General features: G+C 37.8%; 2 protein-coding genes across 2 annotated transcripts; one reads left to right on the forward strand and one right to left on the reverse strand.

Annotated features, from left to right (window-relative positions):
- Positions 1 to 4,079: 4,079 nt before the first annotated feature.
- LOC107461490 (endonuclease III homolog 2, chloroplastic) lies at positions 4,080 to 6,586 on the forward strand. The gene is made up of 9 exons (XM_016079994.3): positions 4,080 to 4,272; positions 4,377 to 4,440; positions 4,541 to 4,662; positions 4,892 to 4,958; positions 5,084 to 5,175; positions 5,322 to 5,459; positions 5,537 to 5,641; positions 5,727 to 5,810; positions 5,938 to 6,586. Exons 1-9 carry the CDS (start codon positions 4,114 to 4,116, stop codon positions 6,079 to 6,081), a joined length of 975 nt encoding a protein of 324 aa, XP_015935480.1. The 5' UTR covers positions 4,080 to 4,113; the 3' UTR covers positions 6,082 to 6,586.
- On the reverse strand, positions 6,587 to 8,525 carry LOC107461489 (protein farnesyltransferase/geranylgeranyltransferase type-1 subunit alpha). The gene is made up of 5 exons (XM_016079993.3): positions 8,240 to 8,525; positions 8,037 to 8,146; positions 7,699 to 7,819; positions 7,486 to 7,581; positions 6,587 to 7,114 (listed from the first exon to the last, which is right to left on the reverse strand). The coding sequence occupies exons 1-5, from the start codon at positions 8,489 to 8,491 to the stop codon at positions 6,680 to 6,682; spliced, it is 1,014 nt and encodes a 337-aa protein (XP_015935479.1). The 5' UTR covers positions 8,492 to 8,525; the 3' UTR covers positions 6,587 to 6,679.
- Between the last annotated feature and the right edge of the window lie 9,512 nt (positions 8,526 to 18,037).

Raw genomic sequence — 18,037 nt, forward strand, 5'->3', positions numbered from 1 at the left:
TATTTTGAATTCGAACTTAAACCTTTTGAATATCTCAAAACCAATTTCTGTTTGCCTAACTAAGCCAATCAATCAATCATTGTTGCTTGATCTATCAATCCCCATGGGATCGACCCTTACTCACGTAAGGTATTACTTGGTACGACCCGATGCACTTGCCGGTAAGTAGTGTGAGTTGTAAAATACCGCACCAACATATCATTGGATGCATGCAAGCGTGGATTCAAGGTAGGATGTCGTCCTTTAATCGAGCTAGATGGCTGTCGCCTGAAGGGTTATTTTGGTGGAGGTGGCTGAAGACACTAACAACCACTTCTTCGTTATTGCTTACGTTGTGGTTGATAGTGAATGTACTGAAACATAGAGGTGGTTCCTAACTTTCCACCAGGAGGACCTAGGCTCACGCATTGAATTTGGCTGGAATTTTATTTCTGATCAGCAGAAGGTATGTTAATTATTAATGTGTTAATTAATTTTGTGTTGATACTTAATTTTGTGTTAATTATTGAGTTGATGCCCATCTGAATTATTAATCCAATGATTGTGTGCCTATTGTGAGAAAGGGATTGGAGGTTACTCTTCAAGAAGTTATGCCATGGGTGTACCACAGAAACTGTGTCCTCCACATCTGAAAATTTTTTATTAAGCAATGGAAAGACAAACAATCTAAGGGTTTAGTATGGCAATGTGCAAGGAGTACAATAATTCTAGAGTTTTGTGCAAATATGGACAAGTTGAAATTAGTGAACCAACCTGCTTGGGAGTATCTCTCCAGATTTTGTGAATTTGTATGGACTAAAAGTCAATTCTCTCACTATCCGAAGATTGGTAACATCACCAACAATATATGTGAGGTTTGGAATACGAAGATTATGGAGTATAGGAGTAAGCTAATTTTGACAATGTGTGAGAATTTGAGGTGTTATATAATGAGAAAAATGGCTGGACATAAGAAGAGGTTAAGTAATTATCATAAAAAATTAGCTCTTGTGCAACAGCAAAGATTAGGTGAATTCATTAAGCATGAAAGCACTAAGTGGACAGTTTAGTGGACTGGAGACAATGAAAGAGTTATCTTTGAGGTTCAAAGACACTAAAGCAAGCTTGGGGTGAATCTAAAGAAAAAGACATGCACTTATAATCTATGACAGCTTACTGGTAATTCTCTAGTAATAATAATTTGTAGTTTCTATTATGTACATGTAATAATGTAATTTTTTGCAGGCATGTCATATAAACATGCAGTTGCTGCAATCTCAAGGCTGGGGAAGCTTAACTTGAAGCTTGAAGATTTTGTGGATGAGTGGCTTACCATGGATGCTATGCATGCCACTTATGGTATAACAATTCAACCTGTAAATAGTGAGAAATTTTGGGAGACATCAGATGCTCTTAGGCCAGTGGCACCTTCCATTAAGAGACCCCTTAGTCGTCCTAGGAAGAAAAGAACTACTGATTCTATGTCTGAGAGCCAACTAACAGGGAACAAGGTAAAGAAGGCATTCGAGGTGACATATAGCAAATGCGGGAAAAAGGGTCACTATTATAGGACATGTAAGGGAACTCCAAGGGATCCCAATTGACAACCAAAGAAGAAGGCAAGACAACCAAAGGTACAATATTTAGACTAGTATTAGGAGTTACATGGATTTAATTGTCTCATAATGTGAGTATCGAAGGGATTTATGTGTCTTACAAATGGTTTAATGAGAAGTTTATGTGTCTTAGAAATGATTTAATAATGAGAGGTTTATGTGTCTTATAAATGTCTTACTATTGATTATAGGGTGATAACCAAGCTAATGTTGCACCTAAATCTGGTGCTGCTCCCTCTGCGGTTCTAGATCCTGTGGTAAGTTTATGACTAATTTATGTTATCAAATTATGGTGTGACTTAAAATAGGATACCTAACATTGTGCAAAAATTATAGGCCAAAGCAAAGAAGCATAAGAAGAAGTTACCAAGAAATATTACTCCAGCGACACTTCCACAAATAGGAGAAGAAATTCCAGTGTCACAATTTGCTCTAACGAATGAGGTAATAGTAGTGAAAAATATAACATTGTGACCGAAATTTTAGTGTCATGTTCAGATTCTGATTTACATTATCTTTGGTCAAAAAAGCAGGCTCAAGACATCAATGGACAAAGTGGTGAAAATGGTAATGAATGATTTGCACCAAACCCAGTCGTACCTAGTCCAACTGCTCCAGGCCCAACCACAACTGTAACTAACTATGTCTTGTAAAATATGATCAACGGTCCACAGATTCCTGCACCATTAAGGAAGAAGCAGCCAATTCGTAAGCCATTGATATCTCGAGTTCATAGACCGTTACTTCCACCCACTGTGCCCACAAACCAAGTCCCATTAACCCAACTAAGGATGGCTACAAGATCAACTAAGTCTATTGGCATTTCTCTCGAGACACAGGTAACAACTAGTGCTGGCACAGCAGCTAGGATGTTCCAATTCATCCCAACACCAGGACTCAAACAAGGAATCAAGGCACAAGCTTCGGCGCACTACCAAACTTTAAAGAATTTGGCTCTACTGCACTACCTTTTAAAGCTCTACGAAAAATATGAGGACTAGATAGTTATGACTAGTATTTTGGGTAGTATTTTGTAACTTATATTTAGATGCAAACTATTTCTAGCATTAGTTTAGTATTTTGGAACTTCTAGTACTTGAACACTTTAGATTATTTGTTTTGTTTAGTTACTAAGGCATGGTATGTAATGGCATATAGGTGTTTTGTAACTTTTTATATATTATAATATTTTGTGTTTCTGGCTAAAGATTTTCATTGTTTACTGGATTTGGTTTATTTTTGATTCAATGAAATTGTATGAAAACATACTTCAAATGACAAAACACTGAAAAATTGTCATTTCAACTCAAAACAATAAAAAATGCTACAAGACCATATATCACAAAGTTACTTACAATTTAACTCACAACAATCTTTTCATTATTAAAATCTAACAATTTTATATTTCACTCACCATCCTTAATATGCATCTAGTTCATAACATTAACATCCAAAATAAGTTACAATTTTTTACATCCTATTAGGTAAGTGCAGTAAAGAAAAATTCAACAACACCGGCAATGAAAAATGCCATGATAATACATCTATTTTGTCTTGTGTAACTTCTTTCTTGGACTTCATCATATAGCTTAATCTCCATTTCTTTAATTTTGTCCTCCAACTCCTTCAATCTACTATGAACTTTCATCTTCTTGACTTCCACCACCGTATAGCCAGACTCAGTTATGAGCTCATTTAGCCACTTAAAATATTTGCAATGTGTTAAAGGAGTCTACAATTATGAACAATTATTTTTTAATCAACCTAATTATAGAGAAGATTGTAAGACAGAGTAAACCTTAATGTACCTTGAAAGAACTGCAACCAAAGAACAATTTATTTGGGTTATTTGATATAGTGGATTTAAAAAGAATTGCATAAGCTCCACAATAGCAGCTTGGATGTGTGAACGTCTTCCTTGTCATGCCAATATTGCCAGAGTTGTTGTTTGAAGAGCCCATTGACTTCTCTTTCTATAAACGACGAATTGAACCTGATGAATGTTCTTATGTGTTCATCACTAAAGATAAGGTGAGATTTGATATCTAGGGTTCACATTAATATTTGGGATTGTTCTTATTAAGAACTGGAATTAAAACTGCAATGTTTTTTATGACTGTGTACAGAATTTTTGTTCTATTAATAATAGTCAGTCCACGTATAATAGTGACCGATATAGATAGGCTCTTTCGGTTACTTTTTACTCGAAAATCGACAAGAAAATCTTTTCGATCACATAGAGAGAATGAATAAGAATTACGTTGTTATTTTTTAATAGTCAGCAAATACTAGACCATTTTCATAAATAGTTAGAAACGAGAGAAAAATTTTACTCACATAAAAATTATCCTATTCCTTGATAAAAGTTGGTAACAACTTAAAATTTCATGTGCTTATCAAAATTAATCTAGTATACTTTGGACGGATTAGTGAAATAAAATCAAATCAACTAATAAAATATAATTTGGAGTTAGGTACAGTAGTTGGTTCCTCCCTCCAAATTGAAACTCCCACAAACATGTCGGTGATTTCATGCTTCTCTTTTGGCCGAACCAAAATCTTCAACTTTACGGCTTCAACAACTTCAAGATCCCTCTTTTCCTCAAAAACCAGCATACCTACCTCATCAACAGCCAAAAAAACTGTGCAACGTTCAGTTAAAATTGAACAACGCACGGTGAGAACTTCAGATTTTTTTTTTTTTGTTAACGTTGCTATTTTCCACTTTGAGACAAAAATTAGTGAACAATTGTTGTAAGAATCTTTTAATTCACTATACAGAAGTTTGGAATAACTGATATTGATGGATATCCGTACAAAGGAGCAAATAAATTGGTTCAACGCAGTAAGTTTCTATTTTTGCTTCATTGTGCTGATTTCAGCTGATACCATTGCAACGTGATTATCTTAGGAAGCTCAAATTGTGAAGTTCATATATGATATAGGTGAACCACCACCCCATTGGGAAAAGGTGCTTGAAGGGATTCGCAAAATGATGAGTTTTTCTAAAGATGGACCAGTTGACTCAATGGAATCTGAAGAAGCTGCTGATACTGTACCTCCTAAGGTGTAGTGACTAGTGCTGACTTAACTATTTGTTTGTATCGTCAAAAAATTGGACTAATATGATTCTGTTCTCAAGACAAAAATACAAAGATTTTTAGAGATGTAACTTTTATATCTTTTGCTTCGAACCTTGAATTGATTGGATGTTATAGCAACTTTTCGGTTCGACATTATGTGAAGCATGATATGGATGAATGTAACCCTTATCTTAATCTTACATATACAACTAGGAAAGAAGATTTGCTGTCTTGGCATCTACTGTTTTATCAAGCCAAACTAAGGGGCATGTTTCTCAAGGTAAGCACATAAAAAGTTAAATATTTTTACTTGTAGACTCATTCAACTTTGGTCCACAAGTTTGCTCATAATTTCTCTTGGTTTATGTGAACACTACTTAAAAATGTGTTTTTTCTCAAGAATAGGAGCAACTAAACGTCTTCGGCTAAATGGTCTGCTTACTGCTGATACAATCAACAAAGCTGATGAAGAAACCATCAGAAAGTTGATTTACCCTGTATGCTACTTTCCTACTTGGTAGTTTTTGAGATTCAAAAGATTTGGATTTGGTTGTAAATTACGGATGCTACTTCTGAAGTTCATAGTTTTGCTTTTATCATTCTCATTATTCATTGAGCATATATACACTTTTTGTTTGCCCAGGTTGGATTTTATAAGAGAAAAGCCAGCAACTTGAAAAAGATTGCAGATATTTGTCTCATGAAATATGATGGAGACATACCTAATTCAGTTGAGGAACTGCTCTTACTTCCAGGTGTAGGTCCTAAGATAGCTTATTTGGTATGTGCAATAATAGCTTTTCTAATTCAAACCGTGGTTTGTTAGTATTTTAGTTCATTTTGTTAGTGATAATCCAGGTTATGATTCTTGGATGGAACAACGTTCAAGGGATATGTGTCGATACTCATGTCCACCGCATTTGCAATCGCCTTGGATGGGTTTCCAGAGCAGGCACAAAGCAGGTTTCTTTTGAGTTTGGTCGCATCATATCCTATGTATCCAACTAATGTCACAATTGGAAGTTGCTAAATTCTCTTCCCACTGCAGAAAACATCAACACCGGAAGAAACAAGAAAGGCGTTGCAGCGTTGGCTCCCAAGAGAAGAATGGGTTCCAATAAATCCCCTTATGGTATGCCCAGCACATTTCCTTTTGAATGAGTAACAAGAAATATGCAGGTGTTATTGCTGCACTACTAAAGGCTCTTTAGGTATCAGATTTAACTAGTGTTTGCTATGTATGGCTTGAATATGAACAGGTAGATTTTGGTCGAACAATTTGCACTCCTTTACGACCTCTTTGTGGAAAGTGTTGCATAAGTAGTCTGTGCCCATCAGCATTCACAGAGACTTCAAAGCCATCTTCCAAATCCAATAAGTCCGAACTGAAAAAGAGGCTTTAATCAAAAACTGATTCTTGCATTTCAAGTTTGAAAGGTGATCACTCAAACGAAGTAGACTTCATATGAAGACGACAAGTGAAAACAGACAAGTGAAAACAGTTAGATGATTTGATATGATTTGACTAAATTAGTGTCTTAACGGTTTTCAATTATTATCTTCACATGAACATGTGAAAGCTCACCAATTTGAAATGTTGAATCAATATCTTGAATATCATACATGGTCGTTGAGAATAAGGTTTGATAAAATCATTTCAAGGTTCACATAACCAACACAATATATATGTATCTAGAGATATATGCTTTTAAAAAGCAGATAAGCAATCAAATTGGTATTTGTTTAGTCGCCTTAAGTAGGTTTTGCCATGTCACTAACAGTTGTTTAGGAATTGCTTTGCAAGAGTTAAGCTAGTTCTGTGCTGGCAATACTTTGATTGGACTCGAATGCCTGTAATTTTGTTGGGAAAAAATGCAGTTTCATGCACACAGAAATATAAACACCACATTGAAGCAATGACCAAATATCTAATTTCTACGGTTTATGGGAAAATTACACAGAAGGCATATAAGCTGTCCCTTCTCCTTGCGAGTTTTCTATTCACTGGGCTACATGAGGAAGCCTACTCTTACGCCAGATCCAATAGTTAACTCTAATCGGATCAATCTTTTCCAGAATCGAACAAATCATGCTTGCTATATCTAGATCTTGTATATCTAAATCTGGAATCTTCAAAGCTTCAATGGCATCTCTGAAGTCTTGATTTGGTTGATAACCATGACAGATAAGATCCAAAAGAGTGCTAAGAGCAAACAAATAGTTACTCTTGGAACTCAAAATCTTTAAACAAATCGATGAAACTTGAGGGTCGTTTACCCATGATGTGGTTTCACCTTTGTAAAGTCCTCGAAGATATTTCCATGAGCTTTCGTTTTCAGGGTAAGCTTCGATGGCTTGGATAGTGTAGAGCACTTCAGACTCTCTCATGGCCTTAAGGCCACCCAGGAAGGGAGACCTTGTTATGACAAAATATCTCTGTTAAAAAATGCATGTTAATAATACCATCTAAATTTGCAAAGAGAAGAAATGAAGTATTAAGAAAAGAAACATATAAAATTATTCCAAACAAAGTAAACTTCTATAAGAAAATGCGAATCAAGCCATATCTAGTGGATTCCAACACCACCCCGTTTTCTCTCTCATGTCACAATATTTGGAAGCAAGTAAGTTCGCAAAAATTCAAGCTGATTCAGCTCATCAAACTACACTGAATGAACTACAAATCAATCTAATTACCATAGAACTCAAAACATAAGAAGCATACCTGTAAAGATATCAAATTATTTAATATCTAAGTAAGACACAACCTATATTCATTTCAAAATGTGTCAATGCAAGGGACATACCTGATTCCAGGCAGAGTTGTTGAAAATGTCTTGTTCAAGAAGTTCGCTACAATAATCGAGTTCATCTTCCCATCCTCCTAGTGCCTGGAGAGCCCACTGTCCACACAAAACAAACATAAGCTAAATTTTCATTTCACATTTGAGTAATGAATTACAGTAAATATAGTTCTCAACTTAACACATTTGACAGAGTGAGGGAGAGAGATGCAAAACCTGGCGATGAGACCATGCGTGATAGTGCTTGGCGTCAACAGAGAGTACCTTCTTGGTGAATTGAAGTTCAGCGTTTCTAGCATCAGGCCCTAGTTTCTCAGCAACCCTTCGTCTATGATGCCTACAAACATCTGCCATCAACATCAATTCTTGTATATCCTTGGAGCAATGAGAGATCCAGACACATTCAAACCATTCTTATATTATCAACCTAGAATCTAGAAGCTATATATATAAAATCAAGAATACGTAGTTGTTCATGCTCATGGAGCACACACACATTTATGCAAGCATCTCGAGTGCAAATGGAAAATTGGAGAGTAGAAGCTGAAGCTCACCATATCTGATAGTTTTTGGAGTTTTTGGCGGCTATACGCTCAATGAATTCCAGTTCTTTATGCAAGTCAACCTTCAGCGACTCCAGCAACAACCGCCGAAAATGCCACACCTGCAAAAATATTAACAAAAATTAAGTTACTCCGTTCCGTAGAAATCAAAATTAGAAATTAAAGAAATAATGCAGCGAGAATGATTTAAATACGGTGTAGTTTCCGGCGTTGAAGTGGATGGCTTCGGCGGTGAGGGAAAGGGCGCGTGGTGAGCGCTCGTCGGCAAGGTAAACGGCGCGGAAGTAGTCCATGACTTCGGCGAACTCCTCCGTGTAATTGATCGGAACCACCGGGCAGGGACCGTCGTCCTGCGGCACCGGAGTGACGTCAGCCCACTCCGGCCTGTCCCTCAGCATCACGCGCTCCTGCTCCTCCTCTTCCACTTCGCTCGATCCAGAAGCCATTACCCTCGAATCTTCTTCACTTGCCTTAGCTCGCTTTTTCTGCTAAATGCTAATCAAGTAATCATGTTCACTTTTTTTTTCGTTTTTGCGTTTGGGCTCTATTTGGGCTTCAAACTATTTGGACTCGATACACATTTTCGGATGGGTCTGATTCGGCCCAGTTGAGCTCTCAGCAATGTCACAAAATGAATAATAGAGAATTTGTGATTGATTGGTTAGGCTGCCTAATCATAACCATTGGCAACAATTAGGTTGCGTTTGTTTCTAAAAACAGGACAAGACAAGACACTGAGAACAGGATAGGACAAGACACTGAAGAACAAAGACACAAAATTTTGTGTTTTTGTATTCTGTTTGGTGATAAACTAGAATAAATTATGAAAATTTAATTTTTTCTCATTTTTTTCCATTCAAAAAATATGAGATAAAAATATAATAATAAAAAGTTATAATTCTAAAAAATTAACAAGAGTAATGAAAAAAGAAATGAAAAATAAGTTGTGTCCATTGTTAGTGTTCTTGTGTCCTTCCTGTCAGGATGGACATAAAATACACTAATCCAGTGTCTCTGGACACATTGTCTCTGTCCATGTCTTCTCTATCAAACACAATTTCATGTCTTTGTGTCTCTGTCTCAATGTCCTGTCTCGATAAACAAACGCAGTCTTAGTGATTCGGTTTTGGTACTATTAGTATTAGCTTTACCAGGTTCGGCCATTTTCTGATTATTCATCAAGTATATTCCAAACTTCATTTCTCATTTTTATAAAGAGAAGTTCTATGGTGTGGATGGTAATAAGCATTTACACTTATGGATATTATGTGAATATTTTGTTCGATGAATATATTTTGGTTGTTCATGCTTACAAGTTCAGCTGATGGGACATGTCAGGGAGAAACAGTAATTTTGCAGATGTAGTGCACAATGTAAAAAAATTAATAAGTATAATGAGATGTTAATTATTTTTGACAAGTTGGGACTATTGGACAAGTATTTTTGTGTATGTAATCATGATTGGATTTTAGACTTGAGTCACAATTTTTTATGCAACTGTGCAAAAATAAATTTTCTTGTGGATAAAAACAAGTCAAAGATAGCATTAAAAACGAAACGAGCTAATGTGTTTTCGGATTTGTTTGGATATCTGATTTTTTAATTTTTAAGGAATGTGACTAAGCTTTTTTTGTGATGGTGTTCTCATAAAATGAAAGGGGTTATATATTGTTAAACGGATAAAGAAAATAAAAGGATGCTGGATTGTTTGATATTTAACCTAAAAAATTAAATAAATAAATAAATATGTGATGTATGTTACTAATAAGACAGAAAAATAATATTTAAGATAGAAAAATAATATTTTTATGATTTTTTAAATGTTATCCTTTATGGTGTTATTAATAATTATTTATATAGCATAAATTTGCATAAGAAGAGATTAAAACTAAGGTTGCGAGAACTGAATCGGTCAATAAACCGGTGAGGTCACTAGTTTAATAGTTTACTGGTTCGACCGGAGTTCAACCGGAGTTCAACCAGTTTAATTAAATATTAAATAAAATTATTAAAAAACCTAAAATAATCTTAAGTATATAAATTCAATAATTTCTAAGTTAATAAAATTTAAAATTTCACATAAATTATCCATTACTTAATATTAGAGGTTCACAAACAACTTCAAACATCAAAAGAATATAAATGACCAAATGTACCCATGAAAGATGAAAACGCTGACAATTGTACCCATAGAAGACCGAAACTAACTTTGTACCCATTGAAGATGTGGTACGTGTGACAGAAATACCCTGCCTTGGTTTGACACCAGCTTCGTGCTTATACGAACCTACGTGGCACTCCAAACCCCCCAAACCCCTATCTACGTGGATTAAACCTTTTTTTGTTGCTAACTGTTTGGTTTTTGAGGAACATTGCACGGGAGAGGAAAGGTGTGCCCTAGCAGAGGAATTTTGGTCGCGATCGAATGCTTTCCCAATCGGAGACGTGTTGTGAATAACTCCCACGCGAAGAAGGTGAATCAAGGGGTTTCGTCATCGTCGTTCCCAAGTCGAAGAAGCTAGTACGAAGCCAATACGTAGCCTAAGGGTGTCGTGGTGGACGGCACAGAGGTCACTACCTTTGCTGCTCAGCAAACAGAGGTATCTCATAGCCATTTTTGATTAATTTCATGTCATTCCCATTAGTTAGAAATCATGTGATTGCTGAGGATTGGTAGAAAAGTTGGGTTAGGGTTTGTGTTACCTGTGGTTAGATACAATATTTTCTTAGCTTGTGTTGGGTATTTTCATTTCCAGGAATGGCCACCATCCATATAACACTGTGTATTAATCATAGAGGACGGTTTAAGAGAGGGCCTGGTGGGACAATTAGTTATACTGGTGGTGAAGTCACAGAAATCAATAGGGTGAACGTTGATACACTGAACGGTTTTTTTATAACTGATTTGTTGAAGGACATTGGATATACGTTCGTTTCTAATTTTTACTGGCAAGAACCGGAGAAGGAGGTTGATGATGGGTTGAGGGACCTAAGGGTTGATATGGATGTAGTTAGAATGTATGAGGCAGCCGTGAAGAATGGGAACAAAATCAATGTGTATACAGAGCATCCGGTGGACCAGGCTGTGATTGTTGAGGAGAACAATATGACTCCATCAAAGAGGAGAGTAAAGACATGTGCCAAAAGAACGCCAACACCAAAGAAGATTCCAAAGAGAAGATTGGTAGTAGTGGAAGATCATGATGATGCTGAAATTGTAGGTAATGTGCAAGTTGTGAAAGAGGACCAAAGAAGGGGTGAGGCCCAGAACATGGTAGAGGCCCATGAAGAAAATAAACAGGCTGAAGTTGTGGCCCAAAAAGAGGACAGTCACAGTATGTCCCAGGAGACAGCAAATCCACCACCAGCATCATCCCATGAAGCAGGACATTTTTCTCAGCCTCCTCCAACCCCTGTCCTACCAGATCAGCCACCATCAAGTCAGTCACAACCCTCCCAGCAGCCTGAAGCCAATGTTTCTGAACCTGTTGAACCTGAACAACTTACCCAATACACCCCACAGCCGTGCAGGAATCCACTTTCCCAATCGATCCCTGATTCAGGCCGATCCTCTGATTCCAATAGGATCCCCCAAACTAATCAAAGCAATCCTTCATTCGAGGTTGATGGAGGGCAAAAGGGGAACAAGAGGAGATCAACCAGGAGGCCCCCCTACAGGACAATCCTTTATCCCGAACCCTGATTCGGAGAAGCCACCAACCTTTTATGTGCCAGTTGAGGAGGATGAATTTTCTGATGAAAACCCTGGACATCATTGCTATTCTTCAGAGGACTTGTATAGCATAGCAAGTGATGATGATACTGAGACTCCAGTTTTTTCTCAGAGCAATGCTGATGCCCCGGTTAGCCAGGTGAGGTTGGAATTGGGGATGGAGTTTGAGACTCTCAACCAGTTCAGGAAGGCTGTTCGAAAGTTTAATATCCACATTGGCAGGAGCATATTCTTTGCTCGTTGTGACTCAACAAGATCCAAGGCTATATGCTACGATGAGGACTGTCCTTGGCAAATCTACTGTGCCAAGAGAACGTTTCCCGCAAGTTATCAGGTAAAGACATTTGTCAATGAACACACTTGTAGCAGAGATAATCACTATAAGTCAGCAGATGGGAAATGGGTAATAGATGAGCTAGAGGAGAGGATTAGAGTTCAACCAAACTTGACAGTGAGGGAGGCTGACCAATACTTCAGGTCTGAATATGATGTACTCATCAATGAGAGGAAAATTTACAGATCTATGAAGAAGGCGAAGGAGAGGATTGAGGGTTCAGAGATTGCACAGTATGCAAGACTTCGTGATTATGGTAATGAAATACTAAAGACAAACCCTGGCTCGACAGTAAGGATACATACGAATCCTATGCCTGATTCGAATCCTTTGTTTCTGAGGATATATGTATGCTTTAATGCGTGCAAGAAGGGATTTGTGGGAGGTTGTAGACCTTTAATAGGTTTGGATGGAACCTTTCTTAGAGGGTACTACGGGGGGCAGTTATTGACAGCAATAGGACAGGATGCAAATAATCATATATATCCTATTGCCTATGCAATTGTGGAGTCAGAAAATAAAAAAAGTTGGAAGTGGTTCCTAGAGATACTACAAGAGGACGTCGGAGATTTTCATGCGAATGGCTTTAATTTTATGTCAGATATGCAGAAGGTACCTTTTTTTGACTAATTTAGTGCAATGAATTCTGGTGTATTCTGTAGAGAATCTTCTTCTTTTTCATTATGCCTGTTTAGTGTAGTTGATGTATACAGTTGATGTATGGTGCGAATTAGAGTTAATTGCTTATGTATATAGTTAAGTGGCCAAATTGTTAGTAATTCTGAACATATGTTACTTTCTGATGTGTTACTTGTTGAATATGTTCATGGCTGATATGTTACTTGCTGAATATGTTAAATGTATGCATGCTTGCTGAAAGTGTTAATTATTTTAGACCTGGTTAAATTCATCCTATTTCTAAATTAGTGTGAGGTGTGTTCACTAATATTATCCCCTCCTATAATTGTTGTGTTGGTGTCACATTGATTTTTATGTCTGCATGCAGGGGTTAATACCTGCGGTGCAGGAAATTTATCCAAATGCAAACCATAGATTCTATGCCATGCATATATGGCAAAACTTTCACAAGAGATGGAGTGATTTAGAGTTGAAAATGTGTTTGTGGTCATGTGCTAAGTCAACCACAACACAGGACTTCAATGCTGCCATGGATAAGCTAAAGAAGATCAATGTTGGAGCATGGGAATACTTGGATAAGATCAGTCCAAAACAATGGAGCAGGGCACATTTTAATGAATATCCGAAAGCAGACAATTACACAAACAATAATTGCGAGGTGTTTAATGCCAAGGTGAAGAAAATGAGAGGCAAACCAATAATTACAATGTTAGAGGAAGTGAGGTGCTATGTTAGGATTATGGCTAGGAATAAGAAGGCCTTGGTTGGGTATAGTGGAAGGTTGGCCCCAACCCAACAGAGCAGGTTAGAAAGGGAGAAGAGAGAGAGCAACAAGTGGAGGCCTCACCAACCAGAGATGATGCAGGCAATGTTTACGAAGTCCAATGTTTGCCCGTGAAGGTCAGTGTGGATTTGGGCAAGGCTACCTGCAGTTGTAGGCTTTGGCAACTAACTGGACTCCCGTGTAGACATGCATGTGCTGCGTTAGCTTACCAAAATAGGCGACCAGAAGAGTATGCCCATAACTGGCTGACCATGGGTGCATATAATGTGGCCTATAAGTGTTCTATGCGTCCAGTTCCAAGCCAGGAGTTCTGGGAGCACCTAGACACCCTACCTATTCTACCACCACGGTACAGAAAACCAATTGGGAGACCTTCATACAAGAGAGACAAGAGAAACGATGCCCCTGCTGATAAAAGTGACCCTCATAGAACAAAGAGGAGGATTGGAACTATTGTCTGCAAATTCTGCCTCCAGGTAGTATTGCTCATATGTGTTATTTATTCATATCAGTTCAGGATGCAATAACTATGTAATTATAATGTATGTTCAAATTACATTAACTATTCTTTGCTTTAGGCTGTTCATAATAAAAGGACCTGTAAAAAGAGAAAAGTGGCAATGGGTGAAGGGAGTGCACCTTCGCAAGTGCCTGAAGGGGATAATGATGATGACATGATGGCTGAAATGTTCTGAGAGGAGACAGTAGAGGCTGCAGAGGCTGAAGCAGCAGCCACTGAGGATGGAAATGATTCCGCAACACCACACCCTGCTCAAGTAAGTGCATTACATTAGTTATAATTCTGTTGTTATTGCTGCAACAATAACAAATTGTTCTAAGATCTGTTTCTTATCTGCAACATGGCACACCACAGGGAATACCGCCGCCAACAACCACACAACACCAACCTCTAACCAACAATGCAACAATCAGGAAACAGGTTAAAAGGAGAAGTGTTAAGCGGCCCCCTCCAACTGCAAAAACACATCAAACACATACCCCATCTGCCAACAAACCAACTACGACCCCATCCACACACAACTCTGAAACTACAGCGCATCCACTGCAATGTGCAAGTGCTGGGACATCCAGACGGTTTGTGCAATTCATGCCAACGCCGGGAGTGACTACGGGTGCTACAGGCCGAGGAACAGCTGCTCGGGGTGGACTTCATAGCAGGGGATGTGGAAGGAAAGGCGCATTTAGTGGATCAAAAACAGGTGTTTCAAGTGGGAGCAGTAACTCAACTCCACTTTGATAGAAACTCATGGGTTTGGAGACTCAATCAACATAGGAATTTCATGGTTCATTAATGTTATGTTTTGTTATAAAGAGCAACTCAAGACTCTTGTATTGTGTAATTATCATGGTCTGGTTTAGGATAAGGTAGTTAAACTTGATTTCAGTGTGTTTTTTGTGAAACTAAACATGGTCTGGTTCGGCTTATGACATAACTCTTATTATTTTGTGAATCAGAATCCACTATTTACAATGGTTATTTTATCAGTCTTTTGACAGCATCTTTTTTTTATTTTGGGTGAGTCCTTGGAATAGAAACCAAAAGCATATTGATGCTATGTTTCTTGTTCTACTAATACTTGCTTCTTTAAGAGGAATAGACAGATTCAGGTCAGTTTACAATGGCATTGTGTCAACATAAACTTTGTGTCAATTTACATGCCTGCATCAACTACAACTAAACATAACACTACCAGAGATTGAAATCTTCGTGCTTATGTTAATGCATCAGAATTAATAAAAACTAGATCAAAGTTATACAATCACTTAAGCAACATGTCATACCAAAGTTCCCAACTCATACACATCTTACACTTTCATAACCAAATACAACTCAAAAATTAAACAGAAGGCAACCCCCAACGCAATGGTTGAGAGCAACAGTCTCATTCCCCTAAGTTCCCCCCTAACTTCACCCCTAAATTTTTCCAATTTCCTGGACATCATCGACGATGCTGGCTGATTTTCCAGACCAGTCGTTACAGTCACGCCATCCTCATGCCTTGAATAAGACTGATCGGAATTTCTTTTTGCTAAAGCTCTTGCTAGGCCCTCCCATCCTTCTTCAATTTCATCCACCCACACAAAGTATTTGCAATCTCTTGTCTGGAAAAAATAAACCAACCGAAGTGTCAACTACAATGTCAAAAATAGATTTCTAACCTGAACAAGAACACAGCGTGTACATTACCGCCCACCCAAGACATCTGATGAACCATCTATTAGGGTTTGTCATGGTGCCAGACTCTATCAACACAACATCCCTCCCACACAAGCATTTCCCGTCGAGCATCTTTCCCTTCATCCTCTTCGAACTCGATGAACTGCTGCAAGTTCCATCACTTGCAAGAGAGTTATATCTTTGCAACGACATGCTAGGGCTCACGAGAAAATTCCTTCTCTCCTTATGTGCACTTCAAACTGGATGAGGTTGAAGTCAATTGCATTTACTGGGGTGTGGTTCAAATTGGGGAAGATAACTCCCTAGGGTTTCCACTTCATGGGTTAATCCTTATAATAACGTTCAAATCCATGTAGATAGGGGTTTGGAGTGCCACCTAGGTTCGTATAAGCACGAAGCTGGTGTCAAACCAAGGCAGGGTATTTTTGTCACACGGACCACATCTTCAATGGGTACAAAGTTAGTTTCGGTCTTCTATGGGTACAATTGTCAGCGTTTTCATCTTTCATGGGTACATTTGATCATTTATTCAACATCAAAATTTATAACTAAACAAAAGAACGCATATAATGACAAACCCATAATGTTCTACATTCAAAAGAAACAATTACTAGCAAGTTTTCAACTAATCAAAGGTGCAACTCATCAAAAATCATAATTATCATTAAGTGTTCCAATGTCTCCATCATAAACAGGTAGTCCAAAGCCACCATCATTAGAAGTACCACCAAAAGAAGCTGTATTTGAAGATTCAGCAACATTAAGCAAATCCACATCAACTTCCACGTCTCCTCCATCTAATAAAATAAAATAGAAAAACAAGAAAAAATTAAAGTTATAATTTTACATCAGATATCTTTAGTAAATGAAACAAGTTTTGTTATTTCAATCACCTTTAGGATATGAAGGCATAGCATTATCCGTGTAAATTAAATTTTCAATGCATTCGATGTCTCCATTAGTAAATTTAGGATCATTTTCATCCGGCATTACCCAAAAATCTACTGTGTCAATGCTTTGAATGTCAATTGGATCATAATTCTTCTTCTTGCGATGCATTTTAGATTGAAGGCGTATATTATAAGTGACATAAACAATTTCACTTAGCTTTTGATGCTCTATTCGGTTCCTCCTCTTTGAATGGATTTGTTCAAAGAGGCTCCAATTCCTCTCACAGTCGGATGATGAAGATGTTTGATGAAAAAGACGAATTGTCATTTTTTGCAAGTTAGGAGCACTCCCACCGTGTAGCCTCCACCATTCACCTACCAGGATATGAAAGTCAACCATCAATTCTCATTCAATATTTAAAAAATCTTCAAAGTAAATTAAACATAGAAATATAATAACTTACCATGTTCAAGTCTCTTAATTGCTTTCAACGCACTTTCCCTTCCAAAACTTCCTTTTCGATCTCGATACAACTGTATCTCTTGCATTGCGGCAACTGAGTCATCGCAAAGAGTTTCAATATCAAATAAATCAAGCAAAGACCTCAAGATATTTGCCTTCTCAACAAACCCCTCACTATAGAAGAAATCTGGATTCAAAAAGTATGCTGCTGCATGGAGGTCACGCTTCAAATGTTTATCCCACCGCATTTTCAAGATACTTGTATAAGGTGTGTATGCAGATTTCTTATTTCTAAACATTGTCTTGATGCAATTTTGGCTCTTTGCATGCCCTCATACACGATACCTGGTGCACGAAATTGCAATCACACTTTGCAATCTCGCACAACTAACCAGCAATTGCACTGGGTCGTCCAAGTAATACCTTACGTGAGTAAGGGTCGATCCCACGGAGATTGTCGGCTTGAAGCAAGCTATGGTTATCTTGTAACTCTTAGTCAGGATATCAGAAATTATCAGGGTTGATTGTGAAAAGCAAAAGAACATGAAATAAGTACTTGTTCTGCAGTAATGGGGAACAGGTTGAGGTTTTGGAGATGCTCCATCTTCTGAATCTCTGCTTTCCTACTGTCTTCTTCTTCAAGCACGCAAGGCTCCTTCCATGGCAAGCTGTATGCAAGGGTTTCACCGTTGTCAGTGGCTACCTCCCATCCTCTCAGTGGAAATGTTCAACGCACCCTGTCACAGCACGGCTATCCATCTGTCGGTTCTCAATCAGGCCGGAATAGATTGTCACGGATCATCACATTCATCCAGTTGAAGAACAAGTAATATCTTAGAATGGAAGCAAGCATGATTGAATAAAAAATAGTAGTAATTGCATTAATCCATCAAGACACAGCAAAGCTCCTCACCCCCAACCATGGGGTTTAGAGACTCATGCCGTAGGA

This window comes from Arachis duranensis, chromosome 8 (genome assembly GCF_000817695.3).
Source record: "Arachis duranensis cultivar V14167 chromosome 8, aradu.V14167.gnm2.J7QH, whole genome shotgun sequence".
Classification (NCBI taxonomy): Eukaryota; Viridiplantae; Streptophyta; class Magnoliopsida; order Fabales; family Fabaceae; genus Arachis; species Arachis duranensis.

Bases quoted from the DNA above. Each gene is read 5' to 3' on its own strand.
- LOC107461489 (XM_016079993.3), bottom strand. From the start codon at position 8,491: ATGGCTTCTGGATCGAGCGAAGTGGAAGAGGAGGAGCAGGAGCGCGTG. The intron at 8,147-8,239 runs GTATTTAAATCA...ATATTTTTGCAG, and splicing joins TCAACGCCGGAAACTACACC to GTGTGGCATTTTCGGCGGTT. The intron at 7,582-7,698 runs GTTTTGCATCTC...TTGTGTGGACAG, and splicing joins ACGCATGGTCTCATCGCCAG to TGGGCTCTCCAGGCACTAGG.
- LOC107461490 (XM_016079994.3), top strand. From the start codon at position 4,114: ATGTCGGTGATTTCATGCTTCTCTTTTGGCCGAACCAAAATCTTCAAC. The intron at 4,441-4,540 runs GTAAGTTTCTAT...TATATGATATAG, and splicing joins AAATAAATTGGTTCAACGCA to GTGAACCACCACCCCATTGG. The intron at 4,959-5,083 runs GTAAGCACATAA...TCTCAAGAATAG, and splicing joins TAAGGGGCATGTTTCTCAAG to GAGCAACTAAACGTCTTCGG.